Source organism: Mangifera indica, chromosome 15, assembly GCF_011075055.1.
Source record: "Mangifera indica cultivar Alphonso chromosome 15, CATAS_Mindica_2.1, whole genome shotgun sequence".
NCBI lineage: Eukaryota > Viridiplantae > Streptophyta > Magnoliopsida > Sapindales > Anacardiaceae > Mangifera > Mangifera indica.
Genome location: NC_058151.1, coordinates 2,892,109 through 2,918,019, shown reverse-complemented (window position 1 = coordinate 2,918,019; position 25,911 = coordinate 2,892,109). Strand labels below are relative to the sequence as shown.

Genomic DNA, 25,911 nt, shown 5'->3' with positions numbered 1-25,911 from the left:
ATAAGTCCTTTGACCTAATATTAACGTAAACAATCTAATGACTATCAATATTCATATATTTGTGAAGTGGACATAATCTAAAATAATCCTAGTTTAAATAGGTTTTATTCTATGTAATCTCTGATTATTCATAAATAATTAAATACATTTAAAGTGTCATTATTAGAAATTTAGAAATGGTAACTAAATTGAAAAGAATTTTGCCAAATCATAATTTAAACTCTGTTAATAAAATTAAATAGTAAAATTATCATTTTCCCCAGGCCCCCCAATCATAAAAAAACTAATCTCCTTCAAGTGAATCCCATTTCCCACCCAAGGTTTAATCTAAGATACTTTTCCACCCTTAATTTGTATAAATAACACTTGATCACCAACACAAAATTAAACTTTGTTAATAAAATTCAATAGTAAAATTATTATTTTTCTCCTACTATTTCATTTTTCTAAAAATTATTATATAATATTAAATTAAAATAATCATTTAAATATGTAAATAAGTAATATTATATGCATAAATAATGAGTATAAATTTAAGTATAAAAGATAATATTATACTATATGATTAAATATTATTTTATTTTTAAATTAAAAATCAATAAATCATATGACTATATATCATTATTTATATTCAAATTTATGCTTATTATTTGTACATATTATTTTATTATATCTAATATTAAGGAGCCTTATTATTTCCTTTTCCATCTTCACCTCTTTTTTCTCTCTTTATATATATATATGAGTGCCTCTGATATATGATCGTTTATCAACATAAACATATTTCTTGAAAATAATGGGATCTTTATTAAAAATTTTAAAGGTGTTGAAGTTTTAAAAAAGAATAATGTTATATGTACATATTTTAGGTACATAAATAATCTGTCTTTATGTGATTAGATATTACTTTTTTAATTCAAAATCATTTAGTTATATAATAACAAATAATTTGTATAACCAAATTATATATAAAAAATATATACGTATAATTTCATTGTTTAAAAAAAGTTTACGAGTCTTGTGGAGCATTTTGAAATATTAATTACCCTTACAATTTTAAAGATAATAACTACCTCTTAATGATTGAACATGATACAATAAAATTTTGTAACACTGGAATTATTATATTTAAAATGTTTGAATTTGATAGAAAATTATTGTTTTTTATTTTTAAAATTAATATATAATAAAATCATTATTTTATCCTTATACTGTCAGATTTTTTTTAACAAGAGTTTAGATTTAGGGAAAAAAGTATTATGCATGCTAGCTAGAGGTGGAAAAAGACTTTAGGCCAAACCTGGGGTTGGAAAAGTTATTTATTCTTCTCGTTCACACAGTGGAGAGTTCAGCACGCTGTCTGTCGGTGACCAATCGAACGCTACTATATGAACACACGTGTCTTTCTGTCATCCCTCTATTACTTCATTCTTGTACCTGAAATGCTCCCAAACCCCCGCAGCCTACAATTTTTCTCTCGCCGCTTTTTCATTTATATTTTTTCCCTTCGCCAACCGACATCGCAGTCGCCATATTTTCCGGTTAATCTCGCCGGAAATATGATGCTTCCGTTATCTAACCCTTTGTCACCTGAACCAACTAAACGACTAAAAAGCACCGAGTCGGATCGGAAAAATTCTTACAATTCGTTGCTGCAATCACCTCTATCACTCCACAACCCTCGCTCATGGCTTCTAATCTCCATCCTCTCTCTCCAGACGATTCTCTTCATAATGCTCCGTTCCACCTCTGTTTCTTTCACCGCCCGCCAAGTCGCCGAACAACCAACCTCTACAACGACCTCCAATATCCACGGCACCGTCAAGCTTATTCCGTATCAGATGCCACAACAGCATAAACATCAACATGAAGGGCAACAAGAGCATCAAACGCAAAAAGAGCAATCTGAGTCCAATATTTCAGCCACAATTTCGATGTCAGCAGAGCAATGCAGCTCCGGGAGAATCTTTGTGTACGATATGCCAAAGCCTTTCAACCAAGACTTATTAGAAAACTGTCATGAATTAAGCCCATGGGGTTCTCGTTGTGAAATGCTGATAAATGGCGGCTTTGGTCGTAGTGCAACTGACTTAAACGGCGTCGTACCGGCTAATTTAATTCCCGCCTGGCACTGGACCGATCAGTTTGTATCGGAGATTATCTTCCACAATAGGCTGTTAAACCATAAGTGTAGAACCTTAGAGGCGGAATCAGCTACGGCGTTCTACATACCTTTCTACGCTGGACTTGCGGCGGGGAAATACTTGTGGTCGCATTCAAACGCCAAGGACCGTGATTATCACTGCGAGATGATGCTTCGTTGGGTACGGGATCAACCCTACTTCAATCGATCCAACGGCTGGGATCATTTCATCACCATGGGGAGAATCTCGTGGGATTTTAGACGGTCCAAAGACGAAGACTGGGGCTCCGGTTGCATTCACAGGCCAGGTATGAGAAACGTTACTCGTCTTCTGATTGAACGCAATCCGTGGGACTATTTTGATGTCGGTGTACCTTACCCCACTGGATTCCACCCTAGATCCGACTCGGATATCTCGCAGTGGCAGAACTTCGTTCGCAATCGTAACCGTTCAACTCTCTTCTGCTTCGCCGGGGGGACGCGTGGCAAAATCAAGAATGATTTTCGGGGTCAGTTATTGAGTCATTGTAAGGAAGAGTCTGAATATTGCAAAGTCGTCAATTGTGCCGGAACGCGATGCTCCAACGGTACCTCGGCGATTCTCGAAACGTTTCTTGACTCCGATTTTTGCCTGCAACCGAGAGGAGATAGCTTCACCCGCCGGTCTATTTTTGATTGCATGGTGGCCGGTTCGATTCCGGTTTTTTTCTGGAAGCGATCGGCTTATTATCAATACCAGTGGTTTTTACCGGGGGATCCGGCAAGTTACTCGGTTTTTATTGACCGTAACGCCGTGATAAACGGGACGACGTCTGTGCGGTCAGTGCTGGAAAGTTATAGTAAGGAAGAGGTGAAGAAAATGAGGAATCAAGTAATCAATTATATACCGAATTTTGTGTATGCGAAACACCGGGAAGGTTTAAAGACTATAAAAGATGCATTTGATGTGGCCATTGATGGAGTATTGAGGAGGTTCAAGGAACAAGAAGAGTGGGGATACAAGTGGTAATAAAAGAAACTGCGAGGGTCACAGAGGGAATTACATAATGGGCAATGCTGAATTTGGTGTCAGAGAAATTAGATAGAAGTTTTATACTGCATCATATGATAGTGGGGGGAGAAACAGTTTTTCGTTAGTACCGTTTTTGTTTTTTGTATTTTATAAGCTGCATACTATGTGTAGTATTATTCTGTACATTTTACAGAATTTGCTTTTCTACAGTTGTAATTCTTTGGTTGAGGGCTCAAAAACTTCTGATACTTCGGCAGTGAGGCAGGCGAGCCGTGGGGTTGGGATGACTTAATGAGTGAAAGCGATGAGGAAGAGGACCACTGCTGGGGCTAGCCTTGGTGGCTCAAGAGTATTTGATGATTACTGCAATTTTTTCTTGTGACTTGTGCCAATGGTATGATAAATAAGTATGGCTTATAATATGATTTTGTTTAATGGATTAGATGCTTTTCGACCTGCCATTTGTTGAAATGAGGTTGGGGGATTTTGTTTTTCTTTTTTGGAGTTAGCACATCTTCAATGCGTTTAATGTCATACAGAAGTGGGGTTGGAAGTTTGAAGAATATACAGTGATCCCCTTGATGCTCAGTTCAATGCAATCTATCATCCGCATTGAACATAATTTTAAATGGTATTTGCTTCTTTCTTGCCTGCAAATGTTAGCTGAATTTTTTATTGGAGTTGAAATTCACACACATTATGGTGGTGACATGGGCAAACGGACAAAGACAGTTGGGGGCTTAAGTCAGAACTTACATTATATCAAATTGCCCAACTCGGATTAAATATGGTCTTGAGTTATTAAAATGCTTGCTAGATGCCCATGTTTAAGCTTCTGAAGTTTTGACTTGATTAGAATCATTAGATCCTCTAAATCCTCCAATCTTTTGTTTGCAAAAAGTTGGATGCTTTTTTAACATATCAAATAATGATTTTATCTTTAAATAAAATTAACTATTTATAGATAAATAAATAAAATTTTTAAATTTAAAAAATAAGAATTTGCAAAAAAAAAGTACTTTGGGTGGAAATAAGTCCTTTGGCCCTTTAGAAAATGCAGATTGTTGTGGGATATGCTTTACCCCACAGTTGGGGTTAACTCGTGATCCAATATATGATTGGCAGTCTCATGGTAACATTGAAGACGAAAAATAAAGTATAATTAAGTCACTCTGTTGTCTGTTTGGTTGTTGACAATGAAAAAGTGGAACGACATGTAATCTTAATGGTGGGCCTTCCCTTCAATTTGAGAGAATAATAAAGACATAAAAAGCCGAAGGAATTTTCACTTTTTGTAGGCTTGTTGCGGTAGATGCCGAGAACTATGCCATAAAAGCTTTGTACAAATCAACTTTATTGGAATTACAAGGCCTAGAATGGACCACACCTGATTGCAGCAATTATTTTTCGGGTGCTTTTGTCTCATATAATTTGTTTGTAATAATATTTTATTGGGTCATTTTAAAATTTAAAAAAAAATTATATTATTTAATTATAAATTATCATCTCAATTTATACATAAAAGTTTATACAATTTATTTGTATATATAATTTATTTGATAAAAATTAATATGTGTAAATAATTATTATATTTTATTAGATATAATAAAAATACTAAAATATTATTTTACTAGATATAATTAATTTAAAATATTTTTTATCTCACTTGTTATATTAATTAAAAAATAAAGTATTTTAATTCCATCAAATTAATAATTAAAGATAAAATTATTATAAAATCAATATTATTTTAATAATATTTAATAAGTAAGATAAAAATGATAATCATATTATATTTTATATTAGATGACACATCATTATTAACAATTAAAGATTATTAGAATATTTTATTATCTCATAATCAAATAAATAAGATTGATACTAAAAGATAAATTACCGTAATAATCTTTTAATACATTTAATTGAATTAAATTGTTGATTATTTGTACATGTGAACCTCTTTGGGTCAATTCTTATCGTTTATTCAACTTTATTAAATAATTTCAAAAATATTTGTGTAACCTTTAACTCGTTTTAGAGTGATGCTATTTATCATATTTGAATAAAAAATAATACCCTTTTTATTCAAAAATTACCTTTATATGCAATAAATGTATTTTTTAAATTTATTTTTCGCCTTCAAATTAAAGTACATCACCTCTTCTTTTTTCTTCTTTCCAACTCATCATTTTTTTACTTGAAGTTAAGCAATGCAAAATTAATGGTTAAAATGGGATATTAATTTCTTTCATTTAAGGTATATGGTTAAACTCTTGCTTTTTTTTTAATCCTTTTCAGTAATTTCACTGAAGCTTAAATTTCTACTACAAAATGACTGAATGACATTGTCCCACCCATTGTTTGACCCAAGAACACTTTTCCACCTCATGATGGCATTAATCAAAGGTTTTCATCTAATCTCAAACTTTGTTTAACAGAAAAAAAAATTAATGCTATAAGGACAAAAAATAATTTCATCATCCAAAAATTTTGGAAAAAAAAAATATTTTTTATAAATCTCACTTTAATGTTTTAAACATGAGATTTTAACATTTTATGTTTAAAAATTTGTAATTTAGTCCATGAAACCTTAGTTGCTACTTTAACTAGAATCTCACCAATGCCACTATTATAACCAAGTGAATATTTGAGAGGCCAAGGAATGATGTCATCTAAGGAGGGGAAGAAGATTAATGTAGAGCAAGAAGTCAATTAAATCGCAGTGGAACAATGTTGTTCGAGAAGTTGAAGATTACTGTGACAAAAACTGTGATTAAATTGTGTAATAGAAATGTGGTGGTCAAAGACAATAGGGTTATCGCTAGGGCTGGACTCGAGCTGAGCAAGCTCGAGCTCGACTCGGTCGAGCCCGAAACGAGCCAGACTCGGTTCGGCTCAGTCGAGCCCGAAACGAGCCAGACTCGGCTCAACTCAACTCGAGCTCGGCTCAGTCGAGCCCGAAACGAGTCAGACTCGGCTCGGCTTGATCGAGCTCGAGCTGGCTCGATATATTTTTTTAAAAAAATATTTATACAAAACGACGTCGTTTTGATCAATATATATTAAAAACGATGTCATTTTTATAATGAAAAATGAGCCGAACTGAGTCGAGCCCAACCGAACTGAAAACGAGCAGAACTCAAGCCGAGCCGAGTCGAGCTCGAGCCGTCCATATATGAACCGAGCTGAGCCCGAAACAAGCCAGACTCGGCTCGACTCGATCGAGCTCGAGCTGGCTCGGTAGATTTTTTTAAAAATTTTTTATACAAAACGACGTCGTTTTGATCAATATATATTAAAAACGATGTCATTTTGATAATAAAAAATGAGCCGAACCAAGCCGAGCTGAGCCAAACTGAAAATAAGTAGAACTCGAGCCGAACCGAGTCGAGCTTGAGTCAAACTCGAGCCGTCCATATATGAACCGAGCCGAGCCTGAGCTGGATGCGAGCCGAGCTCAACTCGGCTTGAATCCAGCCCTAGTTATCGCACTACTGCAAGATGTGATAGAGAGTTGAGTTGAAATAGAGATACAACTAGATGTGTGGCGTAGAGGTGGTGGCAATGGTGGGGGCAACCGAGGCATATATGAAAATGAAGATGAAAGTGAAAGAGGATGAGAGAGGGAAAGAAGAAGTGTTGATGGAAATCTTTTATCTAAACAAACTTAAAATTTTTTGTTAATTTGGAGTGATATAATAATTTTAAACGAGTAATACTATATATATATATTTTAAATACATAAATGATATATCATCATATAATTATATATTATTTTATTATTAATTTAATAATAAAATTATGTATACCTATTTTTAATAACAAATATATATATATATTTATATATATTATCACATGATTGAATATATAATATTGTTCTTAAATTAAAATCATTTAATCACATGATAACATATTATTTATATACTTATTTTATCTATTTAAAATATATATACATAATTTTATTGATTTTAAAAAGTGAGCATTCTAACATTATGTCATATTAATATTACATTATTGAACTTAGGTTTTAAGTAGAAAAACATGATTTATGTTATTAAAGGGTAAGAAAGTGGTAGTAGGCCAAATCTTGGGTGGTATAAGGTAATTCACTCTTACAAAATTATCTTTTGAAGTAGGGCTAGACTCGAGCCGAGCCAGCTCGAGCTCAAGCTCGGCTCGGTTCGGTTCGAGCCCGAAACGAGCTGGGCTCTGCTCAGCTCGATCGAGCTCGAGCTGGCTCGGGTTGGCTCGATAGATTTTTTTTAAAAATTTTTTATACAAAACGACGTCATTTTGATCCATATATATACAAAACGATATCGTTTTGTATATGAAAAATGAGCCGAGCCGAGCCGAGCCGAGCCGAGCCGTAAACGAGCTGAGCCGAAAACGAGCCGAACTCGAGCCGGCCATAAATAAACCGAGCAGAACCCGAGCTTGGCTCGGCTCGAATCCAACCCTATTTTGAAGTAGAGATTTAAAAGATTATTATTGGAAGGGAACAAAGATGACTCAAATAGCATTATTTGTCATTTTATCATATTATGTAGTTAAAATCTAGGTTAGAAGACTACTTTCCACCTAAGTTTAGTTGTGTTTTTAAAAACATATTTATAAAGTTTAAAATATTTAAAATCTCACTCATAGACCAACTGTCGTTAGAAAAAATAAGAGAAAATTATAATTTTATTAATAATATTAAAAAATATATAAAATCGATTATATTTTCCTCTTAAGTTTTAAAAACTAATAACTTCATTCATTTCTAAAGTTTTTTAACTTTGAAAAGTCACATTCCCCTTTCCCCTCTTCCCCCACCCAAAACCTAAGTTTTTTTCCTTTACCCTTCTAGCCATCGTCTTTAATGCCAACGACCTCTTGTCTCTACCCTAAAAAGTCAACCGATGCATGATGGGGCACGACAACCTCCACTCTTCAGATCTCTTTATTGGAGACAAAGAGACTAGTCTCTTCGTTTTGACAAAGAAGCTGATTTCTTTGTTAGAGATGAAGAGATCTTCATATCTCTTCACTTCTTCATCTCCAACGAAGCAATTTAGAGAGGGAAGACGCCGACTGATGTTTTAGGTTGGAGAGAAGAGGTCATTGGTGCTAGAGACGGTAGTTGGAGAGGAAAAGAAAAAAAACCTTAGGTTCGGGGGATGATAAAAATATGAGTTTTCGAAATTAAAAAACTGTAGATATGAGTAAAGGAAAAAAAATATAATAAGTTTTATATTTTTTTAATATTATTAGTAAATGATAATTTTATTTCTATTTTTAATAAAAAAATTTAATTTCAATTAGTCAATAAATAAGCTTTTTAAGTATGTTAAATACTGTAGATATAATTTTAAGAACATAATTAAACTTGGGTGAAGGATAGCCCTTGTGGCCTAAAATCTGACAAGAAGTAACACAATAAACAAAACAAAACCACATGTCCTTGTTATACACCATATAAAAAGACTCAAAAGACCGATATGCCCTTACATACAACACCAGAAACCCTCTTTGTTTTTATGCATATTAAGAAGCTTCATTATTTACGCCAGACGATAAATCTGTCAAAATACCGTGCCATTGTGTAATACCATTATTACAAGACTACCCCTCTGGCTCTGAGATCCTCGTTCTTCCCTGGGCTTTGTGAAGAAAATGAAGGGCCCGATTCCCTTTCTCTTTTCCTTAATTTTCATCTTCTTCACTGAAGTCGAATCCACGAGCTTGCAGTTGCAACCTCGAGCTTTCGGATCCTTTAACGTCAGTTACATTCAGGTAATTCTGAAGAAAGTGATATATCGTCACTTTTATTAGGTTTTTCGATTGTAATGATTGATTGTTTTGATTGAAATTAGAATCTGAGGAGCTGTTCTTATACGGTGGTGATAACAACAAGCTGCTCCTCTTCCAAATACACTCGAGATCAGATCAGCCTCGCTTTCGGTGATGCTTATGGTAATCAGGTTTGTAATTTTTATATATATACTGGAAGAACCATTTTATTTTCTAAGGTTTTCCATTTAAGCCAAAAGTCCAATTCATGAAAATCTGATTACGATTAATTAGGGTTTGATTTTTCGGAAGGTGTTAGAAACTGTAGAATTTTGTATGCTTGACCAGAAATTAATCTGGAATTTCATAAGTGGTTTCTTGCTTTTCAATTGTTTTTCTTAAGGGTAAGTCAACATAATATATATATTTAGAATAAAGAAACGCTATCAATACAATTGTGTGCACAAACAATAACTCGATGTATCACATTTGATAGAAATTAAAAAATAAAAGACAGACTAACACATAATCATAAGATAATATATTATTATTTGTATAAAAAATTATGCTCAAAAGTTGTATATATAGTTTTATTGTTAAGAATAAAACAATGGTACAAACAAATTGAAAACTTATTCATACAAAATGAGTAATCAGTTTGTGATTGAATGATGTGATTGTTCACTTTTTTTCTTATTTTAAAATCACTCAATTAGAAACTATGATTTCAATTTATATAGATAATTTTTTATAATTTGTTTGTAAGTATTGGTACTTAATTTGGTGATATTATGTGCACTAGGATCAAATTACCTATTGATGGTAATGTGTTAGAGTGTAATTTGATGTTATTTTATTTTTAGTTCAATAACACTTGATCATATAATAAAACATGATCATATACTCAATTTGATACTCATATTAAGTGCAAATAGTTTTATTGTTGTGTGAAACTTGAGGACAGTATACCGTAGTTCATACTGATGATGTTTCTTCAATCGAGCCGTTAATTTGCCATTAAAATATAATTTATGGCTTTGTTCTGGCACCAAATGCAAATCATATATTTGAAGTTTGGAGGGCTTTGAAATTGGGACTTGGGAGCAAAGCTTTGAAAGGCATTTCAATTGCTTGCTTGTTTATGAGAACGTTTTCTGTTGATGGTACCAAAAACAAAGGTTAAGCTTGAATTTGATTCTTGTGATGATTTCATGACATAAACAATCAGATATATTCTCCAAGATTAGATGATCCGGGGACGAGGACATTCGAACGGTGTTCATCTGATACATTTCAAATAACTGGACCCTGTGCTTATCAGATTTGTTATGTGTATCTGTATCGAAGTGGCCCTGATGGCTGGAAACCAGAGAGTGTAAAGATTTATGGGTATAATTCAAGAGCTGTTACATTCATCTACAATGCTTATATTCCTGATGACATTTGGTACGGCTTCAATTTGTGCCAAAGCGCATCGACTTCGAATCATCAATCTGTTTCCAGATGGTTTGTATATGTAATTCTGGGATTTGCCATTACTTTTCTTTTGTAAGTTTTGAATTATCATCTGCTATTATAAATTCATCAGTTGCATATTGCAGAAGAAATATTTGTAAAAATGCTTCCAAATAGTCAGAAGCACTTTTTTCAATCTTTGGTTGAGAAAAATTATCTGGGATTGCATTTGAATGTATCCTCTAAGAGCCAAGCTCAAGTTTAAGTTCGGTTTGTCTTAAAGCTATTTGAGTTTAGCTTGCTTTAAGAGAGTTGAACCAAAAATATTAAAACGATGTTATTTTATTGTGTATTGATTAAAATGATGTCAGTTTAATTAATTCATATAAAAATCTTTTAGGTTCATGAATTTGACGAGTCAAATATCCTTAAAACTAGAATTTGAAAATATTTAACTCTCAAACTTGAGTTCAAGTTCAAATTTGTTTGAGTGAAACTTGTTTGAATCAAATTTATTTTCGAATTCGAGTCCAATTCTAAAGTAACTTATTAATAGGTGATTATAAAGAAGGGTCCCTGGTTAGGGTTGACTTGATAAAATTCAGGGTTTCTTTTGATAAATTCACGGTTCGTTAATTTTGTTCGATAGGCACGTTAACTTTTATTATCATCTGTTTAATAAAATTAAATTATAAAATTTTATTAAATATATTTTTATTTCTAATTTATATTAATTTTAAATTAATAATTATAAAAAATAAATTAAAAAATTACAACAGTAACCGGCGGTGAATGTGCCGCGACAGTTAGAGAGTTGCGTTCCGTTCCCAACTCAAAATTTGCGCCAAAGTCTGGTATGTCTGAGATTTTTTTGCATGCCTCTTAATCAGGTAAGTTCAAAAAAATTTATCATCCAATGGTCGATATCGAAAGAAAACTAGGGTTTCACATCCAACGCTCCAAAATATCTATACCGCAAAACATTAAAAGCTCAAGCCCTAGTTCTCCTTCATTCTCTTTCTCTCCTGCTTCTGCAACTCACTGCCACATCTTTGTGTAGCAGGAGAAACTCTCTATACCTCCCTCCACATGCCTTCTTTATCACTATTTGACGTTAACGAAACAAAGGAAGAGAAGAAGATGAAGAAGAAAATAGCTCTTCAAAGCCTGGACGAAACCGAGTATTCGGCGGAAAAGCAGAAAAAGGAGTCAAAGAATAAGGCGGATGATTCTGAAAGGTCTAAGAAGAAGGAGAGCAAGAAGCGAAAGGTTATGGAAGAAACTGACGAAGAAAGGAGTGAAACGAGCTCGGAATTAGGCGAGCCGGTGAATTTGAAAGTGGAGAAGAAGAAGAAAAAGAAAGCGAAAGTAGATGCTGAGGTGGAAGAGGAGGAGAAGAGTGAGAATCCAAATGCTATTTCTCGGTTTCGAATATCGGAACCATTGAGAGAGAAACTCAAGTCTAAGGGTATTGAGTCTCTGTTTCCGATTCAGGCTTCCACTTTTGATATGATTCTTGATGGCTTTGACTTAGTTGGACGTGCACGCACTGGTCAGGTATCATATTCTCCTTTATTTGAGTTATTTTCATTAATTTTGATGTCTTTATTTGGAGATTGCTAGATTCTGGTAGCTTGAAAAGTCATATTTCTTATCTTAAAATAAAATTAGGATCAGAATATTAATAGTAATGCGGGAGTGACAACGAGGCAGTCCGTGTGTTCGGGAATGTTTAGTTGTAAGGTTGCTTCCCCGTTTTTAATGTGTAGTTAAGGTTGTGATATTGAATTTTTTAAGGTTGTATCATACCGCTGGATTTTATTGAATAAAATCCAAATTGCCTTCTAAGACAAAGCGCACAAATATGCATTTAGCTTACTTAGATTTTCTCCATTCCTGACGTTATGGGAAAAGTTGAGTTTTGATCTAGAGCCGTAAGTGTGATTTTGAGGGGTAGTAGTATATGTTTGTTAATTTTTGTATGCTTTTTCCTCTTATATAGTTGATTGTTAGCCATTTATTATCAATTTTTGGAATATAGGAATTATTGTCTCGATTCTCTTGTTTATTTATCTCTGGCCACCTTTTAAATAATGCAGGGGAAAACACTGGCCTTTGTGTTACCAATTTTAGAGTCTCTAGTTAATGGGCCAACAAAAGGATCGAGGAAGACTGGATATGGCAGGGCACCAAGCGTTTTGGTACTTTTACCGACTAGAGAATTGGCTAAACAGGTATGACATTGGAGATGTAGTTATGTATGCCTAAAATTATAGAATCAGTTTTTTATTGTGACTTTTTGGGTTTGTTTAGGTGCATGAAGATTTCGATTTTTATGGTGGGGCAATGGAGTTATCCTCATGTTGCTTATATGGAGGTGCTCCCTATCATTCTCAGGAGTTTAAATTAAAGAAAGGAGTTGATATAGTCATTGGAACACCAGGCCGAGTCAAGGTTGATTTCACTTGAGCTCTTTTTTCTAATCTAAAGATTTATCGGAGATTACATGGGTGTGAAATTTGGGATATGTGTATTGATCTTGTGTATGTTGCTGTATTTGTGATACAGGATCACATAGAGAGGGGAAATATTGATTTTACCGCATTGAAGTTCCGGGTTCTTGATGAGGCTGATGAAATGCTACGGATGGGTTTTGTTGACGATGTCGAACTTATTCTTGGTAAATGTCCTTCACAAAAAAGAACTTTGTGTGTGCATGAAAGTTATCATGGCATTTTTAATCTTTTGTATTAATTTTTCAGGCCAAGTTGAGGATGCTAATAAAGTTCAAACACTTCTCTTCAGTGCCACCTTGCCAGACTGGGTGAAACATGTTCGTTTTTACATAATGATTGTGATTATTTTTCTTTTTTGGATTCAGATTTTAGGACACTACCCTCTTCTCTAATAATATATGAATTGTTATGTTATGTAAATGATTCCTTGTGTTATTCAATGTCAGATTGCTTCTAAGTTTCTCAAGCCAAATAAGAAAACTATTGATCTTGTTGGCAATGAGAAAATGAAGGCTAGTACAAATGTAAGACATTATGTTCTTCCCTGTTCCAGTTCAGCGAGAGCTCAAGTTATTCCTGATATCATTCGTTGTCATAGCAGGTTGATTGCTTGTAGTGCTAAATTATTGTTTAATCATGATTATAATATTTTTAGAATCTTCTATTGAATTGCCTTGTCAAGACTCATTATTGTACTCCTGGTTCAGTGGAGGCCGCACAATTATATTCACTGAGACAAAGGAATCTGCTTCTCAACTTGCTGATGTGTTACCTGGAGCACGAGCTCTGCATGGGGACATACAACAGTCCCAGCGTGAGGTAAATTGTGGTTACATTTGTGAAGGATACCCTATAAACACAATCTTGTGAAAGTTCAGTTTCATCCAGCATGTTGATTGCTTCACATTTGTTTAATTTGTGATCTTGTAATTGTAGATTTATTATGTTGCTTACTTTTTGTTTAATTTGTGATCTTGTACCCATAGGTCACACTTTCTGGTTTTAGGTCAGGCAAGTTTATGACGTTGGTAGCCACTAATGTGGCAGCACGGGGATTAGACATCAATGATGTGCAGTTAATTATCCAGGTCTGTTTCAGTATATGTGCTATGAAATACTTTATATTTTGTTGTCTGTAATAGTGATATTAATGTTTATGTTTTAGTGCGAACCTCCTCGTGATGTAGAAGCCTACATTCATCGATCTGGACGTACAGGAAGAGCAGGTATATTAATAAAAGTTGTCATTTAATTCTGTTTTTGGAATGGATGCGTTGTATTTATATCTTGTTTTGGGACGCTCAAAAGTTTGATGAGTTGCTGAGAAGCACTTTTATTTTGCAGGCAACACTGGAGTTGCTGTTATGCTTTATGATCCTAGAAGGTCAAATGTATCTAAGATAGAAAGAGAATCTGGTGTGAAATTTGAGCACATATCTGCACCTCAGCCAGCTGATATAGCTAAATCTGCTGGTATGGAAGCTGCTGAAACAATAACGCAAGTTTCTGACAGGTATGCTTTCTATTTGAGTTCATGTTAATGCTTAAGGTGCTTTGTTTTTTTTTTTTTAAAGGAAACTGTTAGGATCCCAAGTGTAAGGTATTAGACTTGAATCCTATATTGGAAAGTATGAACAATTAGTGTGGGGTTTATATGACCTTTGTCTCTTCTATCTCAATAGTTAGTTTTTAAGATGTGCTTTTTTCAAGGTTCGTATAATTTGATATCAAAGTTATCACCATATCTCCTAGTTGTAATCATGCAGCGCGGGTGGTGACACTAACATTGTAGTGTTTGCCCCAAACCAGTAGGGAGCTAGCGCATGGCCAGCTTGGTACGCGCCAAGACTGCAGAGCGTGGTGGTATGTTAGGATCCCAAGTGTAAGATATGAGATTTGAATCCTACATTGGAAAGTATGAATAACAAGTATGGGGTTTATATAATCTTGGGCTCTCCCATCTCAATAACTAGCTTTTGAGGTGTGGTTCTCCTAAGGTTCGTATCAGAAATAAATTATATATATTGATGATAAAAAAAAGTTATAGAAGTGGACCTAATGTTTACAACACTATCCAAAGGGCATTAACTGTACAATATAGACGTGAACCAATATATTCAAAGACCCCAATATTATAAATTAATTGATAATCCCACAATCAAGAAAATCCTTAGAGACTGAGGCCCAAATTGATGCTAAAAGCCTAATTGTATCCCATAAATTGCTAACATCTTCACCCAATTTTTCTTAGAAAATGCTAGTATTCTTTTCTTTCAAAATCACCCAAAGAATCTTAAGATGCTTTCTGTCTTTATTTTTTAATTTTACATTTTAAATTGCAGTGTAATTCCTGTATTCGAGTCTGCTGCCCAGGAGCTATTGGACTCATCTGGTTTATCAGCAGTGGAGTTGCTTTCAAAAGCACTTGCCAGGGCTGCTGTAAGTTCTTTTCTCCTTCTGCAGTGTTATTATCTATTTTTGCAGGTGTATTTGATCAAACCCAGATTTTTGTCTATATTGAAATACTTAGCTTATCATATGATTGCAGGGTTATACTGAGATAAAGACCAGATCGCTGCTTGGTTCTCTGGAGAACCATATTTCAGTGCTTCTTGAAGCTGGGAGACCCATATACACACTATCGTAAGCTCCTAAAAGTTTACCAATTTGTGCTTTTGATCTTTGTTGTCCACATTCCACATTAAGTTCGGATAGGTGAATTGTTTGCATCTTCCTTCACAAAGAAAATACAAGACTAGGGTGATGCCACGATTTCATGCCTCAGCATGCCTTTTGATGTCTGGACCAGTATTCTGTGTACCGTTATGGCTTGGTGTGTCTGATCGACTGTAATAGCAAACTTAAAGAGGGAAAAATGGAGAAAATGAAATTAGTGGTTGTGACTTTTATTTGATTGAAAAAAGGAGGCAAACATGATCAGGATCTGTCCTATAGGATTTTATACCTCTTGCTTTGTGTTCTAAGAAAGATGGGAAAGTTGATATTTTTATTTAGAGTATATCACATTCGTATGGTTTTATTATCATAACCCCATTGTTAAGATTTTGTAAACTGGGAGTGATCTGATATGTTGAATTTCTCATTCTTCCTTTTTCTTGTCATTTGGTTCCTCTGATCAATATGTTGGGATTCCTTGATTTTTATGACATGATATTGCAGCTTTGCTTACGGTGTATTGAGGAGATTTGTGCCTGAGGATAAAGTAGAGTCAGTAAAGGGTATGACTCTCACGGCTGATGGAAAGGGTGCAGTGTTCGATGTGGCAGCAGAAGATTTGGACTTGTTTCTTTCGGGTATGTTTCTGCTTTGTGGCTTTTTCATAACAGTCATAAGTGGATGAATCTGTTAGATAAGATCTTTTGAAGCATTTTTGTGGTATTCATTTACTTTGATTGAATTGTCTAATTTGTTCTTTTTCGTGTTTTTTTAACTTTGCATGTTGCAGGTCAGGAAAATGCAGCTAATGTTAGCATAGAGGTGTTGAAAGAATTACCACGTTTGCAAGAAAGAGAGCAATTGAAGGGAAGATTTGGTGGTGGTGGTGGTGGTAGATTTTCTGGTGGCCGAGGTGGCAGAGGCGGTGGATTTTCTGATAGAAGAAATAACAGATTTTCTGGTGGTGGTAGAGGTGGCAATAATGGTAGGAGATGGTGAAGTGTTAGAAGTTGTAAGTTGCCAGTGCAACAATTTATAATTTAAATTCAGTTCTGATGAAGATGAAATTATTCATTACTGTGTGTTACATCTTAGAAATTTCAACCATACATTGGCTAATTATAGAGTATTATTTTCCTGTGTTTGTCTATTTTTTAATCTGTATTTTTTATATCGGGGTTTTTGGGTCTCCCCATGATTCTTCAATTTTGATTAGAATGTAAGAAGATTACATATAATTATTTGTTCAATTTTATCCAGCAAAATGGTTAAATTTGTCAGTGACTTTGCGGGTATTTTTCTAGTATACAATGCATGTGATGTCTTTATAGCAGGCCTGAATGCATCTTGCAAAGTGGCTTTTTTCGTGAAAATATCATCCCCTGTAAAACTCCATCTCCATGTGCCCCTCTCTGCTCTTCGGGTACTTGACGTCGATGAGTGGTTAGAGAAATGAGCCTGTCACAATCTGGGCAGTACATGAAAGTCAACTAGGTTTGGCTGTTGAAAACCATCCATGCCTTCGGTATCATCATTATATTTTATTCACTCTTTTAACACATTAAATCTGAACATTTTCTTTCCTTACAAATGCCTAATCCTAGTCCATGTTTGCAATATTATACTCATCAACCAATATTTAATTACCCATACTAGTCAAAAATAATATTACGTGTATAATTTTTGTACATAAATAATAATATATTATTATATAAATTATTAATTAAAAATTAAAAATAAAATAATATTTAATTATATAATTACACTAATAATTGTTTTGATGAGTCAAAACATATAAAACTGGTATTTAATTGGTAGATCAGATGGGCATATTGCACAATGCCCGACCCGACCTGCTCTGACCGTGTGAAAGAATCCACACCCTTGTCATCAGAACTGTCAAACCATGGGAAGGACCTAGTTCCACAGTCTTCCATTTCCAGATACCTATACAGCATTAACCTCTACCGTCTCTTCCACTATTTGCTTCTTTGATGCATTACTTGGTTTGAATATTGTTGAACCTTCACAATAATGGCTTGTTACAGAAGAGCAAAACTCGTATTCGATTCCTTTCGCAATCTCTCTTCAAAACTTTCCTTTGTACCGAAATCTCCAATTCGGGACTCGTCTTCAAGAAATTATCAAAATACCTCTGTATTTACAGCTAAGTTTTCTGGGTTTAATACATTTTCTTCTGTTTCTCAGGGAGTAGTATTTTCGACTCGTATAAATAAGAATCTTTGTAATTCTGTTTATAATAATGCTAAGAGATATTATTATGTAGATCGTTATCATGTTCAACATTTTAGGCCCAGAGGTCCCAGAAATTGGTTTGAAAATCCAAGGAATGTATTCGCTGTTGTGTTGGTTGGTTCTGGGATTGTGATCACTTTGTATTTTGGGAATTTAGAGACGATTCCTTATACTAAAAGAACCCACTTTGTGCTTTTATCAAAAGCTGTTGAGAAAAAGATTGGAGAGACTCAATTTGAGCAAATGAAAGCGGCTTTTAAGGGCAAGATTTTGCCTGCTATACACCCGGATAGCGTCAGGGTTAGACTGATATCGAATGATATAATTCGGGCTCTACAGAAAGGGTTAAAGCATGAGACTGTATGGAGTGATATGGGGTATGCCTCTTCTGAAAGCGATGAAGCACATGAGGGAAGAGCTCATGAAACATTGAGGGCCTTGAGTGAGACTGTTGAAGGGAGGAATCTTGAGGGAGATTGGCATAAAGAAGATGAATTTCTTGATGATAAGTGGGTTCAGCACACTAGGAAGAAGGGTCAAGAGAGAGGGTTAAAAGCTGCGACTTCTCATTTGGATGGATTGAATTGGGAGGTTTTGGTGGTCAATGAACCTGTTGTTAATGCCTTTTGCTTACCCGGTGGAAAGATAGTGGTGTTTACCGGGCTGCTTGAGCATTTTAGAACTGATGCAGAGGTAGCCACCATTATTGGGCATGAGGTATACTTCTGTTGATTCTTGTATTGTTTACGCAGCTGGTAATGGCATTATATTGGATCTTGGAGAGATGTGCTGATAGATGATGGCTTATGTTTCTTTTCTAATTAGGTTGCACATGCCGTGGCCCGACATGCTGCTGAAGGAATTACCAAAAATCTATGGTTTGCCATCCTGCAATTGATACTCTATCAGTTCGTTATGCCTGATGTTGTCAACACAATGTCAACACTGTTCTTGAGGCTTCCTTTCTCGCGGAAGTATGTTCCCTGGGTTTATTTTCTTTAACAACTTTTGACTTTTTCATAAACACCTTTTTGCATGTTTGTAAGATCTAATGATGTTATACTGTCTATTGATCATAGAATCTTGTGAGGTGCTACTTTTCTAGGTACATATTTATATAAACTAGGCATACGTATCTGCACCTCTATCATTGATGCTTTTCTGTTTTACCAGTCTCATGGCTGTTAATTTTTTAAATTCAGCATTTTATTCTAGTATTCCTGCCCACAACTTTAATAAATGAAAAGAGCTAGTTATTTGGAAACATGGAATTCTTAAATTCTATAGTGTAATGTAATTCATCATGTCTTACCTGGCATAATATATTCCTTGTTGTGGATTCTTTAAGTTAAAACATTCTGTCTCGGTTTATGGTTTTGGATTCTTAAGGTTCATGTCTGTGATAGGAATAGAGGGTCTACTTGATTTTCATTATTGATTTGGTTTTTCTTTGTAAAAACAAGGGACACAATTAATCTGGAAAAATACTGTTGGTTGTGGTGCTATCTAAAATCTCACAAAAACAGTTTTGCCATTTTATTCAAATTCCAAATTGATGGATCCAATTTTTATGATAAAGAGCACCATACGCTTTCCATGTTCCAAACATCTGGGAATCTTTTGAAGGTGTTAAGGCAAGTGCTTTGGTAGCTACAAGTAGATTTATTTTTCTTGTAGCTTTGGGGCTTCTTAGTCTTCTGCAGTTTATTAGAATGGCATGGATATGCCTTATCCATTCTGTGAAGGAAGTTTTATACCTTCACATATACTTTTGTGAAACATTGTTATTTTACCTTTTTTTTTTCAATAAGAAAATCATTTAACATGTCAGCAGCAATGTGTCACCATTTCCTCCAATCTGTCACAGTATTTTGTCTCTGATAAATTCAACGTGCGGCCTTCTAAGACCTGATTGTGAATTTCCTTGCACAAAGCCAGTTTTACTTAACTGAATAATTAGCAGATTTTATGATTTTATCAGGAATCCAACCTAATGAAACTGCATCAAAAATGAAGTTGTACGAACTTATAAAAGCTTGAATCTGTCTCATTTGTTGAAATATTCAAAAAATAATCAGAGCAATTACTGTGAGATTTCCTATATCTGGTGACAAGAAGGCCTTTTTCTATATCTGGTGAAATTTGTTTTCGTGTGTTCTGTAGCAGCTCAATTCCATGCATATTCTTTTAGAGAAGGTTATTATTTTTGTTTTCGTTGTTTCCATTCTTTGTGAATTTTCCTTTTGTTTTCTAAGATCAGGTAGTGGTTAAGCCTATTTTGTATTGTACTTTTGCCTGGGTAGAGCTCCACTTTATTAATATGCAAACCTGATTTGATAGGCGTAAATTTGCTATAGTAAACTCTGATGAATTGTTTATATCTAATGGCATATCTTCTGTTTTTTGGATTTGGATATAATCCTTTATCAAGTACACCATTGTTATATGAAAATGAGATTTTGTTGTCCTGGCAATTGCTGACCTTATATTTACTTATTTGTCTGTTCTGGTAGGATGGAAATGGAGGCAGATTACATTGGGCTGCTATTGGTGGCATCTGCTGGCTATGATCCTCGGGTGGCACCAAGAGTATATGAAAAGTTGGGGCAAATTTCAGGTGACTCAAAGCTGAGAGATTATCTTTCCACCCATCCTTCTGGGAAGAAGAGAGCTCAGTTGCTGGCTCAAGCTAAAGTCATGGAAGAAGCACTCACTATCTACAGAGAAGTAGGGTCAGGATATAGAGTTGAAGGTTTTCTTTAGGTCAGCATAAACAATGTATGCCTGGAACCCAGATTCTCAGTCAACACTTTTCACAGCATCGTTCTGGTTGAGGTCAGGAAGTTTAAGACCTTGAAGCTCGGATATGTACAACTTTGTTGAACAAAAATTTGAACAATTGTATCATACAATTACAAGCTGTTATCTCAGTTTGTATAGGTACACTTTGTTTGTACACAATGATTTATTCTTAAACTTGTTATTCAACACATTTACTCTCATAAATGCAATTGAAGCATGCAAGAACATGAAAGAGATTAGACAAATCCATGCCCAAATTATAACATCTCCTAATGTAAGCAGAAACCATCACAATTTCCTCGTCATTCGCCTGCTTTTTTTATCTGTGCGTTACAAATTCTGGCTCTCTTTGTTATGCTACAAACTTTTTGTCTCATAAAGAACCCTGATCTCTATGTAACATTATGATCAGAGCCTACGCATCTGAAACCACTGAAACAAATCATACCGATTGAATTGTAGTGGCATTGCAGCTGATTTACTCTCATTTCCATTCCTTTTAAAGGAATGTACAAGGAAGCTTGATGAGGTAGAAGGGCTTATAAGAAGAATGCTAATGGAGCCAGATGTGTGTGTTTGGAGTGCATTACTTGGAGGCTGTTAAATGCTTGGGAATGTGGAGTTATGAGAAAAGGTATCACTATATTTGATTGATTTGGATCCTCTGAACCATGCTTTCTTTATGAACTTGTGTGATAAATATGCAAAAGCTGGTAGATATGATGATGTAAAGAAAATTAGGGTCTTGATGAAAGAAGGAAGTATAAAGAAGGAAATCCCCGGCTGTAGCTTGGTTGAAATAGACAGAATTTTCAGGAATTTCTGGTGAGCGTAGGGGTGTGCACGGTCCGGTTTGGTGCGGTTTACAATATTTTTTAACCCAAATTGAACAAAACGGTTTGAAAAAATTTCAAACCAAATCAAACCATTTTAAATTACAAACCGAACCAAACTAAACTGAAAATATACGGTTTGGTGCGGTTCGGTTTACGGTTCAAACCGAATAAAAAGTATAACCTATTAATGAAAATAAGGAATATGATGATTAAGCCAAAATAGATAACAATATGAACAAGAATAGATGCATCATTGGGTTCTAAAGTAAATTGATGACTTACCGGCGACGATGTTGAGTTGAGGGACGGTGAGTTGACTGGTGCTTCAGATGAGAACTTAGACCAAAAAGATGGTGATGGCGCTATGATTCCTTTTTGCTGAGAAAGAATCACAAAAATTTAAAGTGTGCTGCGGTGCTAAATACAGGAAGGGGAGAAAGAAATTTTCGTGGAAAAAAAAAGTGAGATATTAGGTGTCGGATATGTTTTATTTTTAGGAAATAAATTACTGCATTATTTTTTTTTATATATTAATTAGTGGTGGTTGTATATATTTATAAAATACTGTATTGGTTGTAATGTGTATTTATGAGTGTTTGCTGTTCTTTGTATGTATGCATATATGAATTGCTAACTGCTGTGTCGGTTGTTGTGTAAATATATATATATATATATATATATATATATATATATATATATATATATATATGTATATATATATATATATACAGTTTACGGTTTGGTTTGGTTTGAAAACCGTTCAGACCGTAACCCAAACCGTAAACTATTTTTAAAAAATTTTTCAACCCAAATCAAATCATTTTATAATCTAAATCAAACCAAATTGTAATTTTCAAACGATTCGATCCGGTTTTACGGTTTGAACCAAATTATGCACACCTCTTGGTGAGCGTATCGCCTGACGTTGCGATAGAGGAACTGGAATGGTTCTTGAATAGAATGAGTATAGATTCTTTCGACTTCGGAGCATATGAGGAGCACCTTCGAGAAAAGACAATTCTACATGAACGAAGACGCAATTGGTTCTCTAGGACATGAAGCAAATGGGGCCATAATGAAGGTAAAACGATCATTCTTATTTACCACGTCAAATGGGAGAATTAAGTGTATCTTCGGTCAAGCTGAACAGCAAATCTCTTGAAAGGAAGATCCAGTATGAAGCTGAGCTTCTTACCAGTACTATTTTGTGCATCAATGGTGAGTAAATTTTTCTTTGAAACATGAATCTATTGGATGTAGAATCAGATTTCTATTGTCTTAGAACAAAAGAAATCCGTTTGCAGCATTATTCATTTGAGGCTTAATCTCGAGCTCAGGACAACCTTCCGCAGGTCAACTCCATGACAGTACTTCAAGTTTTGACAATACGCCATATGCTCTTCTCTGTTTTTAGCTTCCAGATTTCCTTCAGCAACATTAAACTGTTTTTAAAATCTTGTTGGACATAAAATTAAGTGGTATGTATCTAATTTTTAATATATAATTAGATATTTAAATGATGTATCGTAATATGAGCAAATATTTATTTATACTTAATTTAAAGACCAAAAGATCTATTCTCATCCATCGTTTAGTGCATTCTTAAACTTTTATCCTAATTAGATATTTAACGATATTTATACTAATATTTTTTTATTATTTTTACTTAAATATAATAATGATTTATATTTACTTATTTTTATTAAATATAATAATAACTTATATTTAATAATTTTTTAAATTATTTATTTTTAAAATAATTTTTTAATTTTTATAATAAAATATTACTCTAACTGAAAATACGTCCGAGGAAGCTTCCATGCAAATACAACTCAAACGTATACGCGTCTGAGAGTAAATGCTTGTAACGGCAACATGAATTAGGCAAAGAAGCTTCCATGCAAATATGACGCAAATGCATACGCCTCTAAAACACAAATAATTCTAGAATTCATCTGAGCGATCACACTATGAATTGACATCTTAACCCACACATTAATTAATTAATATTTAATTCATTTAAATAATAAAATATTAAAATTCTCATTAAAAAAAAATCTGGATAAAATAGTTATAGTCTAATATTAATATGGTCTCAATTAAAATAAATAATTTTAAATAAATTCAATTTTAAATTAGATTTTCAACAATTAAAAATCCCATGTGTAATCTATTTCATGTATTAAAATCAACAAAATAATAATTTTCTATCCTTTTTAATATTAAAAAAAATCACCATTCACATGTTGTAATCTTAATAATTTTATTTTAAGATAAGGAATTATTAAATATATTAATTTTTAATTATTCTTATGCTATAAGAATAAGATTATGAAATCAATTAAATTATAAGTATTTATTTTAAATATATAAATAAATATATAATTAATATATGTCATCATATGATTGAATAAAAATAAAATAATATTTAGTTATATGATGATAAATATAAATATATATTTATTTATATATTTAAAATAGGTATTTATAATGCTACTATTATGAAATTGTTAGATAAATAAAAATTCTGAGATGGAGGTTAAACCATGGTGCAAAATTACAAATATGTTTCTTTTACCATAAAAATCGTATTTAGATATCCAATAAAATTGCGTATACGTATTTTTGAGTATATAAATTTTAAATTAAAGATAAAATAATATCCAATTATATAATAATATATCATCTATGTATCTAATTATATACTCAAAAACAATATTTTTAGAATTGGATCAGATATTGATTTGGTAATGAGGGTGAAACAGTGGTCAGATCGGTTGATCGATGATCAAATTGGTTAACTGTTCAAAAATAATATTTAAAAAACTTTGTATAATTTATGATTAAATATATAATTTGACCTATTTAACATTAAAATAAGCTTAGTATGACAGTATATATATTCAGATATGATAAATAAGGGTTTGGTTGCAGTTTTTATAATAAATTTTTGAAAAAAAGTCAATTTTTTATATTGATTGAGTCAAAGTCGACTTTATATATGATTCACCCAGTTTGATTAGCAGTTGATAGTTCAATCGGTCAAGTTGATTATTCTGATTCGATTTTTAAAACTATACTAAAAAATATATAAAAAATATATACGTATAATATTATTCTTAATTACCACAATCTTAAATTTTTTTAATAACTAATTATCCATTCGTATTTATTAAACGAATAAATTTAAAATACAGTAATTAAAACTATAATTATTATATTAAATAAATTAAAATTTTATAAATATAATAGAGATTTAAATTAAAATTTTTATAATAAAAATTTTCATACTTTACCTATTTTACAAGCCATGAGCACATGGTCTGAAAATTTAACGCATCCCCTTTCATTTTATTTTATTTTTTAAATCAGCATGTTCCGTATTTTGGATTAAAAATATTATAAAAATATAAAATTGATGCAAGGCTTTCATTTCGTGGTTTTTTTTATTTTTTTAAGTCAGTAATATTTTATTCTTGAAAGGGCATTTATGTCATCTTCTCTGACAAACAATTAAAATTTGTCATTTTCGTAAGGTTTAAGAATTATTTCCCACCCGAATTTTGATAAAGCATCTTGTTTTTATTTAAGTTTGAAAAGTCTATTTATCCACCCATCATCCAGGTCAAACATACTCACCTCTATGTTCCTTTCCTTTCCCATCCAAAACCTTCATCAACGCGTGGAGAACTTTCATTCAAAGGAAAGAAAAACATGTATTAGTATTGGAAATCCACCATTGCAGCCAGAGTTTCAAATCCACCATCAAAATCAACTTCTATTGAAAAACAAATTTCACAATTATCTTTCTATCACCGTTTTCAATGTTTTCAAAGAGGTTAAAAAGAGGTTTAATGATAATGAAGAAGGTTTTAAGAATAATAGAGTTTTAATATTCGTTTATATAAAGAGATTTGTATGATGTTCTTGAGATGGTGCAGTAGAAGTATTATCAACAATGAAAGGGCAAAAAGAAAAAAAAAAAGGGAAAGAGTGGAGGATATACCTGAACGGAAAATAAAAGAAGAAGAGGAAAAAAAGAAAATATAAAAATAACATTTTTTCAAATTTTTCACTTAAAATTTAAAATTAAATAGAGAAAATTACATGAATGCCCTTTTAAACACTTTTTAAAATAATTTTTTAAACATTTTTAAACAGTATTATATATACATATTTTTGTATATACACATAATATATTTTTATGTGATTGAATATTATTTTATCATTAATTCAAAATTATTCATTTATATGATAACACATCATATATATCAATTTATATACTAAAAATAAATATATATAATTTTATTGTCGTACTTTTTTACACAATGGTTTTTATTAACTACAGTGGATAATGGGTGAAAAATGGAGTTTTGAACTTAAAGATAGAGAAATGTTAATTTATCAAAATTTGGGTGGAAAATAGTTATTCAATGTTCT

General features: G+C 33.0%; 4 protein-coding genes across 4 annotated transcripts; all 4 read left to right on the top strand.

Moving 5' to 3' along the window:
• The first annotated feature begins 1,328 nt into the window (after positions 1 to 1,328).
• On the top strand, positions 1,329 to 3,611 carry LOC123197232 (xyloglucan galactosyltransferase XLT2-like). Its single transcript, XM_044611425.1, has 2 exons — positions 1,329 to 3,275; positions 3,366 to 3,611. The coding sequence occupies exon 1, from the start codon at positions 1,389 to 1,391 to the stop codon at positions 3,150 to 3,152; it is 1,764 nt and encodes a 587-aa protein (XP_044467360.1). The 5' UTR covers positions 1,329 to 1,388; the 3' UTR covers positions 3,153 to 3,275; positions 3,366 to 3,611.
• Positions 3,612 to 8,693: 5,082 nt separating this feature from the next.
• On the top strand, positions 8,694 to 10,671 carry LOC123197446 (embryo-specific protein ATS3B). Its single transcript, XM_044611759.1, has 3 exons — positions 8,694 to 8,933; positions 9,014 to 9,121; positions 10,159 to 10,671. Exons 1-3 carry the CDS (start codon positions 8,814 to 8,816, stop codon positions 10,480 to 10,482), a joined length of 552 nt encoding a protein of 183 aa, XP_044467694.1. The 5' UTR covers positions 8,694 to 8,813; the 3' UTR covers positions 10,483 to 10,671.
• A 708-nt stretch (positions 10,672 to 11,379) lies between these two features.
• On the top strand, positions 11,380 to 16,857 carry LOC123197979 (DEAD-box ATP-dependent RNA helicase 7-like). The gene is made up of 14 exons (XM_044612529.1): positions 11,380 to 11,942; positions 12,485 to 12,619; positions 12,699 to 12,839; positions 12,954 to 13,065; positions 13,148 to 13,218; positions 13,348 to 13,502; positions 13,609 to 13,720; positions 13,888 to 13,989; positions 14,067 to 14,127; positions 14,246 to 14,414; positions 15,244 to 15,340; positions 15,450 to 15,544; positions 16,082 to 16,215; positions 16,368 to 16,857. Exons 1-14 carry the CDS (start codon positions 11,475 to 11,477, stop codon positions 16,574 to 16,576), a joined length of 2,061 nt encoding a protein of 686 aa, XP_044468464.1. The 5' UTR covers positions 11,380 to 11,474; the 3' UTR covers positions 16,577 to 16,857.
• Positions 16,858 to 17,402: 545 nt separating this feature from the next.
• Positions 17,403 to 20,823, top strand: LOC123198348. Its single transcript, XM_044613041.1, has 3 exons — positions 17,403 to 18,550; positions 18,659 to 18,807; positions 20,347 to 20,823. The coding sequence occupies exons 1-3, from the start codon at positions 17,612 to 17,614 to the stop codon at positions 20,594 to 20,596; spliced, it is 1,338 nt and encodes a 445-aa protein (XP_044468976.1). The 5' UTR covers positions 17,403 to 17,611; the 3' UTR covers positions 20,597 to 20,823.
• The last annotated feature ends 5,088 nt before the right edge of the window (positions 20,824 to 25,911 follow it).

Bases quoted from the DNA above. Each gene is read 5' to 3' on its own strand.
- LOC123197232 (XM_044611425.1), top strand. From the start codon at position 1,389: ATGAACACACGTGTCTTTCTGTCATCCCTCTATTACTTCATTCTTGTA.
- LOC123197446 (XM_044611759.1), top strand. From the start codon at position 8,814: ATGAAGGGCCCGATTCCCTTTCTCTTTTCCTTAATTTTCATCTTCTTC. The intron at 8,934-9,013 runs GTAATTCTGAAG...GATTGAAATTAG, and splicing joins TTAACGTCAGTTACATTCAG to AATCTGAGGAGCTGTTCTTA. The intron at 9,122-10,158 runs GTTTGTAATTTT...ATAAACAATCAG, and splicing joins GTGATGCTTATGGTAATCAG to ATATATTCTCCAAGATTAGA.
- LOC123197979 (XM_044612529.1), top strand. From the start codon at position 11,475: ATGCCTTCTTTATCACTATTTGACGTTAACGAAACAAAGGAAGAGAAG. The intron at 14,415-15,243 runs GTATGCTTTCTA...TTTAAATTGCAG, and splicing joins ATAACGCAAGTTTCTGACAG to TGTAATTCCTGTATTCGAGT. The intron at 16,216-16,367 runs GTATGTTTCTGC...TGCATGTTGCAG, and splicing joins TTTGGACTTGTTTCTTTCGG to GTCAGGAAAATGCAGCTAAT.
- LOC123198348 (XM_044613041.1), top strand. From the start codon at position 17,612: ATGGCTTGTTACAGAAGAGCAAAACTCGTATTCGATTCCTTTCGCAAT. The intron at 18,551-18,658 runs GTATACTTCTGT...TTTTCTAATTAG, and splicing joins CCACCATTATTGGGCATGAG to GTTGCACATGCCGTGGCCCG. The intron at 18,808-20,346 runs GTATGTTCCCTG...CTGTTCTGGTAG, and splicing joins AGGCTTCCTTTCTCGCGGAA to GATGGAAATGGAGGCAGATT.